This window comes from Phymastichus coffea, unplaced genomic scaffold (genome assembly GCF_024137745.1).
Source record: "Phymastichus coffea isolate CEN01 unplaced genomic scaffold, Cenicafe_Pcof_1.1 PCOF00018, whole genome shotgun sequence".
In the NCBI taxonomy this organism is placed as follows: domain Eukaryota; kingdom Metazoa; phylum Arthropoda; class Insecta; order Hymenoptera; family Eulophidae; genus Phymastichus; species Phymastichus coffea.
Genome location: NW_026706829.1, coordinates 1,577,532 through 1,592,271, shown reverse-complemented (window position 1 = coordinate 1,592,271; position 14,740 = coordinate 1,577,532). Strand labels below are relative to the sequence as shown.

The following is a 14,740-nucleotide window of genomic DNA, read 5'->3' as shown; positions in this document are numbered from 1 at the left end:
CACATTAATGGATGGGCTCGTTGGCCGAAGAATAGCCTTAGCTCTCGATATGGATAGCCCCGAACCGCAGGGACGGGTTGCCACTGACGCCCCGAGAGAGGGGATTACCCAGAAGAACCTCGTTGCGGACACAATGAAAAAGGTGCAATATATATCGCTACCCCGGTGTGACTCATGCATCAAGATACCCTTGCGTCCAACAGCATTCGCAAATAATTGCTGAGAGACTGAGATGACAGGCCAGAGGCCACCATAGCCTCGACGAAGAAGAGAAGAAGGAAGCAGCAGATTTTCATGCCGATTATAGACCTTGAGGGCTTCTGCCGGCTAGGAAGTGAGGGTACGCGTTGCCCATGCGTTGATACAGAGAGAGAATACGCAGATAGAGAGTCGTATAGAGACTATTCTTAGACACACGCTCTCCTCGTCGAGTTCTGAGCTCTCGAAATTTGATGTCAGACGAATGCGGAAGCTACTGTGTGCGTTCCTTCCCTGAAAAAAAGAAAGATATCCTGAGCAAGCATCAGAGGATACGAGACGTTGAACATAACCTCCTATAAGCATACCGGTTACCACAGGAAGGACAGAAGAAGCCTTCTTCCCTGATTGAGGAGACCTGAACGGCATGAAATCGCAGATATCGCGAGGTAAGCTGGTCAGCTCCGCGCAAAACACCTGCGCGATCCATCGTTGTCTTACGCATCTAATATAAAGTATAATACGAGATGGATCGCCGGCCGATCTCATGCGAGCTCGGAAACCGCGACGACATAATTGTGCGGATTATAGCTTATCCGTAGGCAAACGATCACTGCGTGCATGTGGCAGTGGACCAAATGGTGGCACCCGGATCTGCCACATACTAGAAATTTTTATCGTTGCACATGCCTCAATTTGTAACCGAACCATTGTTTAATAAAGGATACCATCGTGATAACACAGGGCAACAGCCAAAAAGACCTAGAACCGTGACCAGGTACTTCCGAAAGTTTTTGAGTTGCTGAATCTAAATCCGGAGGCAGATTTTGTCCATCACGTCAGGTTCCCGAGATATCCTAACCTAAAAGTGCAAAAAAACACTGTTTATGGCTAAATTTGAGGTTATGTCAGATCTCTACTAAAAGTTTTTTTTAAACAGCCGACGGCATCTCGAAGAAGAACTCTAACCCTTCAAAACTCTTCCTTCAAATTAAAAAAATTAATTTTTTTCGTTGAGATATCGATGTTTAAAATTTTGTATTTTGACGATATTTGAGAAAATAAAGTTGATCTTCAAATAACCTTAAAAATCATATTATAGGGAAGTTTGATGACCTCATCACTTGAACCCCTCTGAACCATACAACTTTTACCTGAAAAATTTTTCGTATACTTGGCAATGTTGTTAGTTATTCTACAGTCCAAGTTAAAATGGGATACCCTGTATATATATGTATGTACGTATATATATATGTTTAACGCATAGTTCCGGGACATTTCTTTGAAACTGTCTGATAAGCTTTTTTATGTTTGAAATAACATTTGTATATACCATATATCATAATCAATTTCATTTTGATGAGTATGTATATGGTATACAATTTTCCAGCACGTAAATATTCTGTCCTGGAAACTTCATACATGATTATTTATTACATATGATTTCCAAGCCCGTAATAGCTTTTTCCAGACGTATGCTTTTCCAGTACTCACACTTTTTTCAACATTATAAAAGTTTATATTTGTATAAGGCCTCCCATTTTTGTTGTCTATCACAAAACTTTAATGAAAAGCCATCGATTTGAGTTTTTTTTAATGTTTAATTAATTACGGAGGCCGGAACGAGGGGCTTCCTTTCACATTAATTACGGATCGAGACGACCCTGGCGCGAAAACAATTTAAAAACACGAAAACAATGGTGACCACAATTATTATCGCACAAACTTTTAATCGTATCAAAGTTCTCACTTTTTTTAAGTTTTGCGTAGATTTATATTGTTTACTCTAAATATTTATTTTTATCCATAGGCGATAACATAGTTATGAATCCAGACCGCGGCTGACAGTCATCCTATGCTATTTTATGAGCCTTTACAGAACGGTTATGATACCTCTGACATTGGCGCTGTCATCCTATGCCATCCTAGGACGGAGCTCCGTTCGTCCCGAAGCCCCTAGTGGCCCTAGCTCCTAGCATAGTGAACCCACCTTGCCGTATCCGTGGTTTGAAGTTTTCTGTCCATCGACGAAAAAAAGTTGTGATACTTGTGATTAATATTTTTGATTATTAGGAATACGTGCAATTTGGTGAGTTCGTAATTAATAATCATGCCGTGAATAAAATTGGAGCAAATTGGAGCCGATGGACAGAAAACTTCAAACCACGGATACAGCCACTTCATAGATGCGTTTCTTGCAGTCACTATGAAACTCGCCACTGAACACGAAAATGTAAAGATGGTGTACGCATAAAAATTCTAGGACGGCACGGCCCAGCGGCACAGCCTGCGGGACGGCCCCGTGGAGACACTCCCTTACGGTCTAGTAGACCTTCGACACCCTAGTGTCCCTAATATTTAATTTAATGATCATATAACATGGTAGCACTGTTTCAGTTATTATAATATTCTATAAAAAAAAATGTTGTAGTTTTAGGTACACGTGTTAGTAAAGGTTATCAGTGAAATCAAAATTTCTCAATTTTAAGTTAAACAACAATAATTTATTTGATTTAATGATCATACAGCATTATAGCATTGTATCAGTTATTATATTTAATAAACCAAATAAATCAGTCATTATATTGTGTTGAAAAATAAAGGTTAAATTATCATTGAAATCAAAATTTTTCAATTTTAAGTTAAAACAACAATTTATTTGATTAACATTAACAAGTAAACATTAACTAAGTGATTGTACGCAAAACATTACAAAATGTGGTCTTTAATAAGAGTGAAAGATTATTCAAAAATCATCGTGCCTACCAAGTCCGTTAGCAAAAATGCTAAAGTGGCCGGCTTATTAAATATCGGTGGTACAAAAATGAAAGGATATATTATTAATTCAAATGGTAGGTATTATTTGTCAAAACTTATTGATTATAATCCCACATGTTTCACTTAACTTCAGTATGATAAAATATAACTGTTTATGTTTCAGAAAGTTTATCATTTCTCAACAAAGTGCTTGATGGCGAAAATTCTTTTACATTAAAAGATTTGTCTGTCAGTTTAGATGATAGCTTAAATAATGGTGATTATAATGAAAATTTATGTATTACATAGAGGTCTTGTATCTTATATGAATGCCTTCCCAAAGATTAATAGACTTTTGAAAAGGGTTACTTGAGAAGCAATAAAAAATTAAAAAATATGTTATATATTTATTATTTATGAATTATAGGTTTTAATATATCCTTGAATAGTAATAATGAAGAGATGAAAGGAGTAAAAATGTCATCTCCATTTCTTAATGGTAAGCTGTGGGAAATTGTAAGAATTTTTTTGTTTTTTTTTTTGTTGATCTAAATGTTACTAAATATTTTCTAGATAATTCAAGAATGATAGATAAGTCTAACAGCTATACCACATTCCAATTTAATTCAAATGACTCCTATAACAGCTTGTCAAATAAGAATTCAGATTGCAGTAAAATTGATTTTATTGAATGCGCACATAATAATTTAAATATTAATATTAGCAATGCTTCATTGGACAGTGATGCATCATTCCATGTTAATTCTGACGAGGACTACAATCCTTTAGGTAAAGAAAAGAATATAATAATTAAGAATAATAATATAGAAATATTTCAATTTTGTGTAACAATTAAGCTATATAAATTTAAATTAATATTTTATTATTGAATTGGGGAAATTTAAAATTTTAAATAATTTTTAAATTATTAAACATTTATTAATGAATAATTTATGAATGAAATAATGAATATTAAAGTAAATATATATGGGCAGGTTCACATATCTACTCTAAATAATACAAATTGTGATATTAAATTGTTGGTAATCCTGGAAGTCAGTCGGCGTCTCCTGCCACTTGTTGCCGGCGATGAATTCGAGAACGAGAGATTGTTTTCATTATTCAACACCAAAATTACCTTTTAAAAAATATCCATTTTACTTTTTTTCACAAAAGTATAATATCACACAATTCATTGCAATACAAATGGATTGATAAATTTTTTTATATTAATTGATTATTGTTTTTTATTTATTTAATTGGGCAATTGTAATTGGATTAATTGATTAATTAGTATCATCTATCGAATTGTACTATTTATTTTATTTTGATTGTACATTCAGATTACGAATTACAGGGACAATAAAATTTTTACAATATTTTCTATGGCTCCACAATGTTTTTCTTGAAAAATAAGCGTAACAATTTGTACACTGCACTTTTTCAACTATTGCTACAGAATCATTTCTGGATTTTCTCACTGGAATTATTAATCCAGTTAGTATTTGAAAATGATACAGTCCTTGATTACGAAGAAAATTAAAAATAGATAATTTTACAGCGCTGTCCCTTTCACTCAAATCTTTAGATACTATATCATTGTCCATGTGAGCACATTTTAGATGTCTAGTAAATTTAGTCTTGAATTTTTCACAGAGTAAACAAAATGTATATCCATTATTATGTCTTATATTCAAATACTCAACTGTCAACTGACTTATTCTAATTAGTTTTACATATGCTGCATCTCGCAGCTTATAATCAGCTTCTAAATATGTCAAAATGTTACAAATAGATTCTGTTTCAGTGATGCACATATTAAAAGTATTAACTGAATGGTAGTTGTCAGGATCATTATATATACATTAAGTTTTTTTATAATTCTCTTTTTGAATATTAGAATTTTGAACTAAATATGCTTCCTCACAATCATTTTTCAAATGAGTAATATCTGTAATAAATGAAAAAAATATTACAATATTTATTACTAATTTAATTATTATGTGAGAAAGAATAAAAGATTAAATGTACCTTTGTAAATATTCAATTCTGATATTGTTTGAGGAAAACTTTTCAAATTATACGTTGAGTCATTGATATCATTTGCTGTACTGAGGCCTATTACTTTATCTGATAAAAAAATACAATAAAAAATATTAAGAATATTGTATATATTGTTGCAAAATAATGTGTTTCTGTTATATTAAAAATGACAATTTATAATTGTTGTTATTATTCAACAACAAAATTACCTTTTGAAAAATATCCATTTTGTTTTTTTTCACAAATGTAGCATTCACACAATTCATTGTTCGGTCCAAAATAATTCTTTCCATAATAACAATATAATTCTTCTCCTTTTTTTATATTGGCTGTGGTAACAATTATAAGCAAGCTTTTTGTCACAGTCAAATACATGCAATTTGGCTGGCAGTCGTGGTTCAAAATTGCAGCAATTCCTAACATCAAGATAGGATGACATATTCTTGTGGAATTGATTACAGAGAAATTCAACTTTCTTTCTTGCAATAACATTTCTATTTGGGATCCATCTTTTTGTAAATACCAGCTAGATATCTAATTTTAGTATCTTTTAAAATATCATGTTTAGCAACAATTTTTAAACCCTGTTTTTCATTTTGATATCTTGTACACTTTTCAATTATGACAAGAGATTCTGTAGATATTGTTGTCGTATATGACTTTATTGGTTCATCAACCCAACTTGCATATTGAATATTAAATTTGAAATACAGATTCTGCTTAGAAAACATTAATTTTAAAGCTTGATAGATATTCGTTAACTTTTTTGTATCTAGTAGAATATTAGTTGGAATTATTTTCTGAGCAGCTATTTTATTATCATCGTCAAAACTGTTGTAAGGGTGAATTTTTCGTGTAGAAAATCCTATATGTGGATCCAAAATTGTAAACTTCATTAAATCACCAATTTGCATTAATGCCCAGCTGTTTATTCCTCTTTTCTTTTGTTTTTCACTAATTAACTGTATTTCTATCATTACTTTAAAAATGAAATAGCTCTCAAAATTATTTTAATGGTTCAAGTTTTTATAATAAAATTACAAACTGATTTCAGGTTAAGATTTCTTTTTCTCAGTATAAAATAAATCCCAACATATAAAAACTGTTTAAAATATTGAACTTGATGAAAATTATATCAGGGAATTTCAGTGAGAATAATATTGATCTTATTCCAATCCAATGCAGTGAAAAAATTTTATGTTGATTTTCTATACTACTTAGGGTGCTCACAACTACATTCCAATGCAGTGAAAAAATTTTATCGAAAAGACCTTGGCAGAAAAATATGCGATTAAAAAAAAATAATATACCATTAGCTTCGTATTAATTTGTACCATCAGAAAAATTCTTTTTTAGAATTTGTACCCTCTCTAAAAATAGAGAAAAAAAAGATTTTCGTAGGGTAGATTAGCAATTCAAATTAACGTATTACTGCGCATGCGCGGCGGAAAATCTATCTTCCAGCAGAAAAATATGTGATTTAAAAAAATATATATATATGAATGCCTTCTTCTTAATTTGTACCATCTAAAAAATACATAAAACTAATTTATACCTCTGTGGAATTTGAATAATACAGTGTTTTTTGTGTAATTATAATATTGATAAATTTTACAGGAAAATCTCTCATTCCTTAAGAAAAAAATATATTTCTAGCTCTACCTTAAATTTTACCAACAGAAAATAGTTTTATTGTAACTGTTAAGCTCTAAAATTTGATTAGACATGTTAATATAAAAAATCCTAAGTTAACGTGTGTTCTTAAACTCCTACATCCGCAAAATCAGCTGATTATTCGGATGATAAAGTAGATAACTCTGATAGGAAAAATATTTATTTCCTAAAACAAAATACACCATCAACATTGCTTTAATCAGTACCAGTCGAAAAGTAGTTATTTTGGAATTTGAACCCCTCGCAAATATTCAGAAAAAAATTAATTCGTAGTCTAGTTCGACGATTCTAATTCCGGGTCATCCGCACTGCAGAAAATCTCTTTTCTCGGCGGAAAAATCGTGAAATTTTAATGTAAAAGATTATGAATGTCTTCTTCTTAATTTGTACCATCTACGAAAACCAAAAATATAATTTGTACCCCTGTAGAATTTGAATTATACAGCGTTTTTCATAGAAACACAGTAAAATGCAAAAAAATTAATAAAATTTATGATCCTGACAGAAAAATGGTGAATTTTCTTAAGAAAATTCTTTCTTAAGAAAATTCACCATTAAAGTAAATAGCTTTATGTCTATTTATACTATAAAAATTATCTAAATTTACTTTTAAGTTTTATCTTCAGTACAGTTCATTAGTACGAAATTTTATAATTTCGTAAAATTGCTAATAAACCGTTCCTATTCCATCGGCTACTTTCTCCATCTATCTATAGCACTTTATTATTATGGGGTCATTATTTTATAATCATCTTCCTCCCATGCATCAAAAAGATCGTTATCCGAATCTTTCTCAACGGAAAATTCAAAGCTGAATGTAACTTTCACTGCAAAAATCTTTTCCTCTAGATTGCTAAATAAATATTTTCGCGCCAAAATCTCATCGTACTATAGCGACGCATGCGCAAGACGTATTGTTATATGAATTTTCATACTCTACTACGAAAAAAGGATTTATTCATCATCACAGGAGGGTACAAATTAAAATAGTTGTTTTTAAGTTTAATTTAAATTACCAGGTATACCTTTGAGTGGTTTTTTCTTCGGAACTGCAACATTTTTTCGCCAAGAGAATAGATTTTTAAAGATATGATTGTCCATCTTTTCTCCGCTTTTCAGATGAATACAAATTATAAAATATTTTTTTCCAAAGGTACAATTAGTTTCAAGTTCATTAACATTTTCTTTTCGTTCAATTCGAGTATTATTGCGTCGTAATAAAAATTTTTAAATACATTTATTCCAAAATCATAATTTTGTACCACTCTATGCTGATGACAGCACTTACACGTGTAAGACTGCTGTACGAATTTGTTATTTTTCTTGATAAATAGGAGGGGTACAAAAAATAAATTTAGATAATTTTTATAGTATAAATAGACATAAAGCTATTTACTTTAATGGTGAATTTTCTTAAGAAAATTCACCATTTTTCTGTCAGGATCATAAATTTTATTAATTTTTTGCATTTTACTGTGTTTCTATGAAAAACGCTGTATAATTCAAATTCTACAGGGGTACAAATTATATTTTTGGTTTTCGTAGATGGTACAAATTAAGAAGAAGACGTTCATAATCTTTTACATTAAAATTTCACGATTTTTCCGCCGAGAAAAGAGATTTTCTGCAGTGCGGATGACCCGGAATTAGAATCGTCGAACTAGACTACGAATTAATTTTTTTCTGAATATTTGCGAGGGGTTCAAGTTCCAAAATAACTACTTTTTGACTGGTACTGATTAAAGCAAGGTTGGTGGTGTATTTTGTTTTAGGAAATAAATATTTTTCCTATCAGAGTTATCTACTTTATCATCCGAATAATCAGCTGATTTTGCGGATGTAGGAGTTTAAGAACACACGTTAACTTAGGATTTTTTATATTAACATGTCTAATCAAATTTTAGAGCTTAACAGTTACAATAAAACTATTTTCTGTTGGTAAAATTTAAGGTAGAGCTAGAAATATATTTTTTTCTTAAGGAATGAGAGATTTTCCTGTAAAATTTATCAATATTAGAATTACACAAAAAACACTGTATTATTCAAATTCCACAGAGGTACAAATTAGTTTTATGTATTTTTTAGATGGTACAAATTAAGAAGAAGGCATTCATATATATATTTTTTTTAAATCACATATTTTTCTGCTGGAAGATAGATTTTCCGCCGCGCATGCGCAGTAATACGTTAATTTGAATTGCTAATCTACCCTACGAAAATCTTTTTTTTCTCTATTTTTAGAGAGGGTACAAATTCTAAAAAAGAATTTTTCTGATGGTACAAATTAAAATGAAACTAGTAGTATTTTTTTCTTTTATGATATCAATTATTTTGCTGCCAAGAGTATGAGTTTTCTGCAATATCGTTTTTTTCGCTTTTTTTTTAAATTTTGGGGGGGTACAAATTCCAAAAAATGAATTTTTGAGTGGTACAAATTAAGATGAACTAATGGTATATTATTTTTTTTTAATCGCATATTTTTCTGCCAGGGTCTTTTCGATAAAAATTTTGCGTTGATTTTCTTTACTACTTAGGTGTGGAGTTTCGATGGTTTAATCGAAAGAAAAAGGGGCTCCGAGCTCCCAAAATTCAGCCGACTTTAGTTCGATCCGTCAAAGAGCTCCTCCCTATTCCACTTGTTCCGCTCGTCCAATTCCGAAATTTGTAAGACTTGCTGCCTAAGGGTCTATCTCCACGGGGCCTCTCCGAGCTGTCCGAGTGCCCGTCCGAGCCATCCTAGATTTCTTATGCTGACGCCATCTCTATTATTTCGAGTTCAATGGCGAGTTTCATAGTGACGGCATCCAATGAAATTCGCCATTGAACTATAAATTATAGAGATGGCGTCAGTATAAGAAATATAGAACGGCTCGGACGGGCACTCGGACAGCTCGGAGAGGCCCCGTGGAGACAGACCCTGACAAGCATGTTACTTCTTTCACAGATATATTCACTACTGAATCGAATCGCCTTCGGTCCAGTTTGCAGAACATATAAATTATAAATTATAAATTACAAATTATAAATCAAATATCTCTTTTAATCATTTGTTATTTATCAATCCCAAATTTGTTATTCATTTAATTTTTCTAACGATCGTTTTACCGCAAATGGTACTAATTTATATTATTACAAACGACTCCAAGTATCTTTATATTTTCAATCATTCAATAACGATATTTTATAACGTGAATAAAAAATTCATCTATAATATTATATGCTTCATTGATATATGCACTGCGCAAGTGCAAGATAATTACCATGTTATCGTATCGTTTGGTGATATTGACACAGTTATAAGTGTGCTGTATTAATTTGATTTTTTAAAATTATTTTTCTGAATCTATTAAATATTCAAAATCGTGTTTCACTGTCTATTACAAATATACGTGATTTTGAATGGTTATTGATACAATTTTTTTTCAAATCATTACTAATTAATATTTTAAGAACGAACTGAAAGCCTTTAAAAATCCCTAGCAGAGATAACACAAATCACTATGCAGTAACTTATATCATATCCCTATTTTCTATATTTGTCTTGTGACTTAATTGATTCACATGATGAAAATATAAAGATACTTGAAGTCGTTTGTAATAATATAAATTAGTACCATTTGCGGTACATGAAGTGAATCAATTAACTATCAATTAAAGGATACCATCTGAATATATTTAAATGGTCTTGTGGATATTCTTCTGCTTTAAATGTGGATTTTTTATAAGTTGGTTTTTCGATTATGCAAAATTAACTACTCTGATTCTATCATCATTATAACGCAAACTTTTTTCCCATATTAAAAGCCTGTAGATTCTTTAATTTCTCGATTTTCAATTGTTCGTACTGCGTTTGTACCGTAGGTAGACATTTTAACAAAAACTTGATCAATTATTTCCTACAAAAGTTCTTCAAATTCGTCGTGCTTGCTTTTCAATGCGAACGTTCTAATCAGTATGTGCTCACCATATGCCCATGATTCTTATTGACTGTTTGTGATTAATTTTACTGTTAACCTTAGGCATCTTTCAACCTCAGCGGTCTTTCCTCTATCCGCAACATGAGGACGCTTATGCCGTACTGATCGAAACTCACCGAGTAGTTTCAAGATGCCATACAATATCATGCAATATAAAAATCAACTATAAAATTCAAGAAGCTCATGATAAATACTCATATATAAATGACGCCATCTCAACATGTTAATTATTTATACAATAACAGCAAATATCTTTAATTAAATACATTTTTGGTGTATCAAACATATAATAATAATTCCTTATTCTAATCAAATTTCAGAAACAGATGACATGCCAAAAATAACACTGGCTAATTGCAAAGGTATTGATTATTTGATTATGTCGAATATAACTATTTTTGAAATACATTTGATAAAAACTTTACTTTGTGAGTCAAATTAGCTATATTCAGAACTGATTCTTTTAGAAAAGCCAAAGGAAATTCAAAGAACCAAAAAAAAAATTATCGATTACTCGTTAACTTCGCAGTCTTCCTTAAATGAATCGGAATCTGCAGAATGTGCAAAAAATTACCAACCCATGGAACTCAGAAAAAGTAATGATTATTTATATTTACAATGAAAAATACTTTTATTTTTAAAGTCATTCTAAAATCTGTGTTTTTTAGAAGTTCCAATCCAGTTTCTCTATCATCAAGAAAACCTTGATGATAGAGAAACTCCTACAATTTCTGAATCAGGTGTGTTTTAAATAACTTTAGAGTGATTAATTTAGCGTCTTTATGTGTCACACTGTACACTTGTGTAGCCTAACCTACTTGCACACTGAAAATATAGATACTTTTAAATGATTTCTTTCACTCTTGTTCGTCTTCAACCCATTACATTCTGAAACGACGAATTTTCGCAAGTATTTAACGTTCATATTTTTTGCTAAAGTGGACTGTAAAAATTATGCGATATAGGCCAATCAATAAAGACATTTTCGGGACAAAATTTTTAACAGGTAACGAATACGATATTCTTTTTTATCGCGATAAATAAAATTTGAAAAATGTGTAACTAAAATGCGGCCAAAACTCAGTCCGCGCGCGAGAGTAGGCACGGAGTGGAAGAAGGAGCAAGCAGCGAGGAGAACATTGTAGCGCTTGGTATTAATCTTTGCTAATTGTTTTTTCAGGATCTTTTCATGCTATTTTCATTTTTTTTTTAAATTTAGGGTGCTTTTTTCTCTGCTACCTGAATTTCTTATCTAATTTTTAATAAATTTAATATTTTCGTTGAAAATTAATTTATAAGTCTATTTTTTATTAGAATTAATGTATAAGTTTATATATGATGATAAAGTATAAATAAAAAAATTCCATATCTCATAAAGTTATCAAATACACGATACATTCTACAATATATAAAAATTACAGCTCTTCAACTCTGTAACTTACCCTGTAATGATTTTTTGAAAACCATCCTTTTTCGTCGGTTTTTCAATTTTTTTGATTTTTCTCTTCTCGATATGGACCGATTGACTTGATCAACGTCTCGTTTGAAAGGTAATTCAATTATCTACAACTTTTTTCATTGAGGTACAAACTTTGCTCTTTAACTTTTTGTTTTAAACGTGAAAAGCGTGTTTTTGTAAACTTTAAACATTGTTTAAAAAATGAAGGAGTGGTTTTTAGGAGTTGAAAACATGACAGTTTTTGTTTATTTATCGTGATAAAAATGAATATCGTATTCGTTACCTGTTAAAAATTTTGTCCCGAAAATGTCTTTATTGATTGGCCTAATAAGATGTATTCAATGTAGAATGTAATGGGCTTTCTGAATATTTTGCATTTAATTCTTTACTCGCATATTACATTTCACTATAGACGGCAGGATATTTTTCTCACATTAGCAGGCTAGTTATCTCACTATTTTTTAGCTAACAGGACGCTATTATTATATCTTTTTTAGGTCAAATATCTGATATAGATGATTCTTATAATCCTAATATGAGCACTGAAGAATTGGACGCAACTGAGTCTATACCAAAAATAGATGATGTTATTACTATGACTGAGGTTTACGACGTAGAAGAATCTACAAATAGCACAGGTAATGGGAAACACTACTTTTGTCCTCGGTGTTGCAAGGACGTGTTGAAATTTGGAAGACATATGGAAACTGTCCATAAACATGATAAGGAAGTCCAAGATTTCATTAAAGAGCCACTTGATTCCATTGAGAGGAGGAATAAAATTGATTACCTTCGACATCAAGGTATTATTTTATATAATTCGGATGTTAAATATCATGGAGGTGTAGTCCGATCCAGTAAACGAGTACCTAAAAATAGTAATCTGAAATCAACAGACTTATCTGTATGTGATAAATGTCTGGCAACGCTTGTTACTTCCTCTATAAGAAATCACAAGTGTTTTATGGATGATAAAAGCATGGAAACGTCGAACAGAACAAGGGGTAAAGTTAAATACTCAAGAAGAAAATTTATGACTACACTTCCTGATTTATCTGATCGCATGCGGCAAGATATACTTCCAACGTTCCAAAAGGAAATTTACAGAAAACTGATTCCTACGGATAAATTAATCTTATTATATGGGGAACATTTGATAGGACTACACAAGAGAGAACAAAATAATATGATTTGTCAAAAGCTAAGATATTTGGCTCAATTTTTGGAAACCATGATTGAAATTAATCCGAAAGGTATCAAGAATTTAGCAATGTGTTTAGTGGCGAAACAGTTTAAAAATGTCGTAAAAGCTATCAAAAAATTGTCTGGTTATGATGAAAAGACAGAGAAATATCAAACCCCAGGTACAGCTATTGCTTTATCTGCGCTCATTACTGATTTAGCTAAACTCTATAATTTAGAGATTCTAGAAAAAAATGGCGTAGCAGAAAATGATGACCGGGAAGTAGTAAAATCGTTCCATGAGTTATGCAAAACAACAATCACCGGGTTGATTAATAAAAATGCATTGAAATCCTATAATGAGAACAAAAGGAATCAAGAAACCGAAGAATTGGATGAAGAGAATTTGAACCGTTTTGAAAAATATTTACAAGTCATAAGAAATGAAAATATTGCGGAATTAAAAATTTTGAACGAAAAATATATATCCACGCTGAAAGAAATGTCTTTAGATATTAAAAAAGAATTCTACAAATTGTGGAAAATTGTAGCTGAAACAACCCTTTTGGGTACCATAATTTTCAATTATCGCCGAACAGGAGAAGCATCTAATATAACTATCAAGGAATTCCAAAAAATGAAATGTATAACAAATAAGGACTCATCATGGAAAATGTTGACGGAAGATGAAAGGAAAGAGGCACAAAAGTACGGTCGGTTCGAGATAACGGGCAAATTGTACAGTACAGTACCTGTTCTCATCGATAAAGAATACAAAAACTGTTTCGATCCTGTAATAAATAATCGTGAGAGAGCTTGTGTAAATCGCAATAATCCATTTGTGTTTGGCATACCGCACACGGACACTAGAAAATTTCACAAGATAGAGCCCTGCAAGGCTATGAGAGAATACGCTGAAAAGTCCGGAATTAATCAATCTCACTTAATGCGAGGAACGATTATCCGAAAATTATTTGCAACCAACATGCTTAATGCAGGTACTTCCACAGAAACTGTCAAAGTGGCAGCAGATTTTATGGGGCACGCGAACGACATCCACTCGAGAATCTACGAAAAAAAAAGTACACAAGATATTGTTCGTGTTTCTAAAGTATTAGAAAGGAGACGGCAATCACACGGCCCTGTCAGTTCATCAGAAATACTAGAATTTAGTTCCATAAACGAAGATTCTGCGAAACGTAAAGTATTATAATTGTATTATTTATTTATTATTACTTTTTTATTTATTATTTTTCTAGAGTAATATACATAATTTACATGGTAATATACCCACATAACATATTAAATGTAATCCAGCGGTCTGATTAAAAATTAAAACTAAAACTTAAAACTAATTGGAATATATACATAACCTAAATTAATATAATATAGCCAGTCCGCTTATGTTAAAGTTGTATTGCACTGATTCAGTAAGCAGATCAAAGTTTAT

General features: G+C 31.2%; 2 protein-coding genes across 4 annotated transcripts in view; both read right to left on the bottom strand.

Moving 5' to 3' along the window:
• The window catches only part of LOC131675264 (proliferation-associated protein 2G4), a 651,851-nt gene that overhangs the window by 326,066 nt on the left and 311,045 nt on the right, over positions 1 to 14,740 (bottom strand). The gene's annotated exons all lie outside the window — the stretch shown is intronic.
• LOC131675265 (histone-lysine N-methyltransferase KMT5B-like) lies at positions 4,318 to 6,131 on the bottom strand. The gene is made up of 3 exons (XM_058954187.1): positions 5,208 to 6,131; positions 4,987 to 5,085; positions 4,318 to 4,906 (listed from the first exon to the last, which is right to left on the bottom strand). The coding sequence occupies exons 1-3, from the start codon at positions 5,488 to 5,490 to the stop codon at positions 4,821 to 4,823; spliced, it is 468 nt and encodes a 155-aa protein (XP_058810170.1). The 5' UTR covers positions 5,491 to 6,131; the 3' UTR covers positions 4,318 to 4,820.

What these genes read in the sequence shown, in the direction of transcription:
- LOC131675265 (XM_058954187.1), bottom strand. Translation starts at nt 5,490, where the DNA reads ATGTTATTGCAAGAAAGAAAGTTGAATTTCTCTGTAATCAATTCCACA. An exon ending in AAATGGATATTTTTCAAAAG is followed by an intron (nt 5,086 to 5,207) that starts GTAATTTTGTTG and finishes TTTTTTTATCAG; the next exon opens with ATAAAGTAATAGGCCTCAGT. An exon ending in AGAATTGAATATTTACAAAG is followed by an intron (nt 4,907 to 4,986) that starts GTACATTTAATC and finishes CATTTATTACAG; the next exon opens with ATATTACTCATTTGAAAAAT.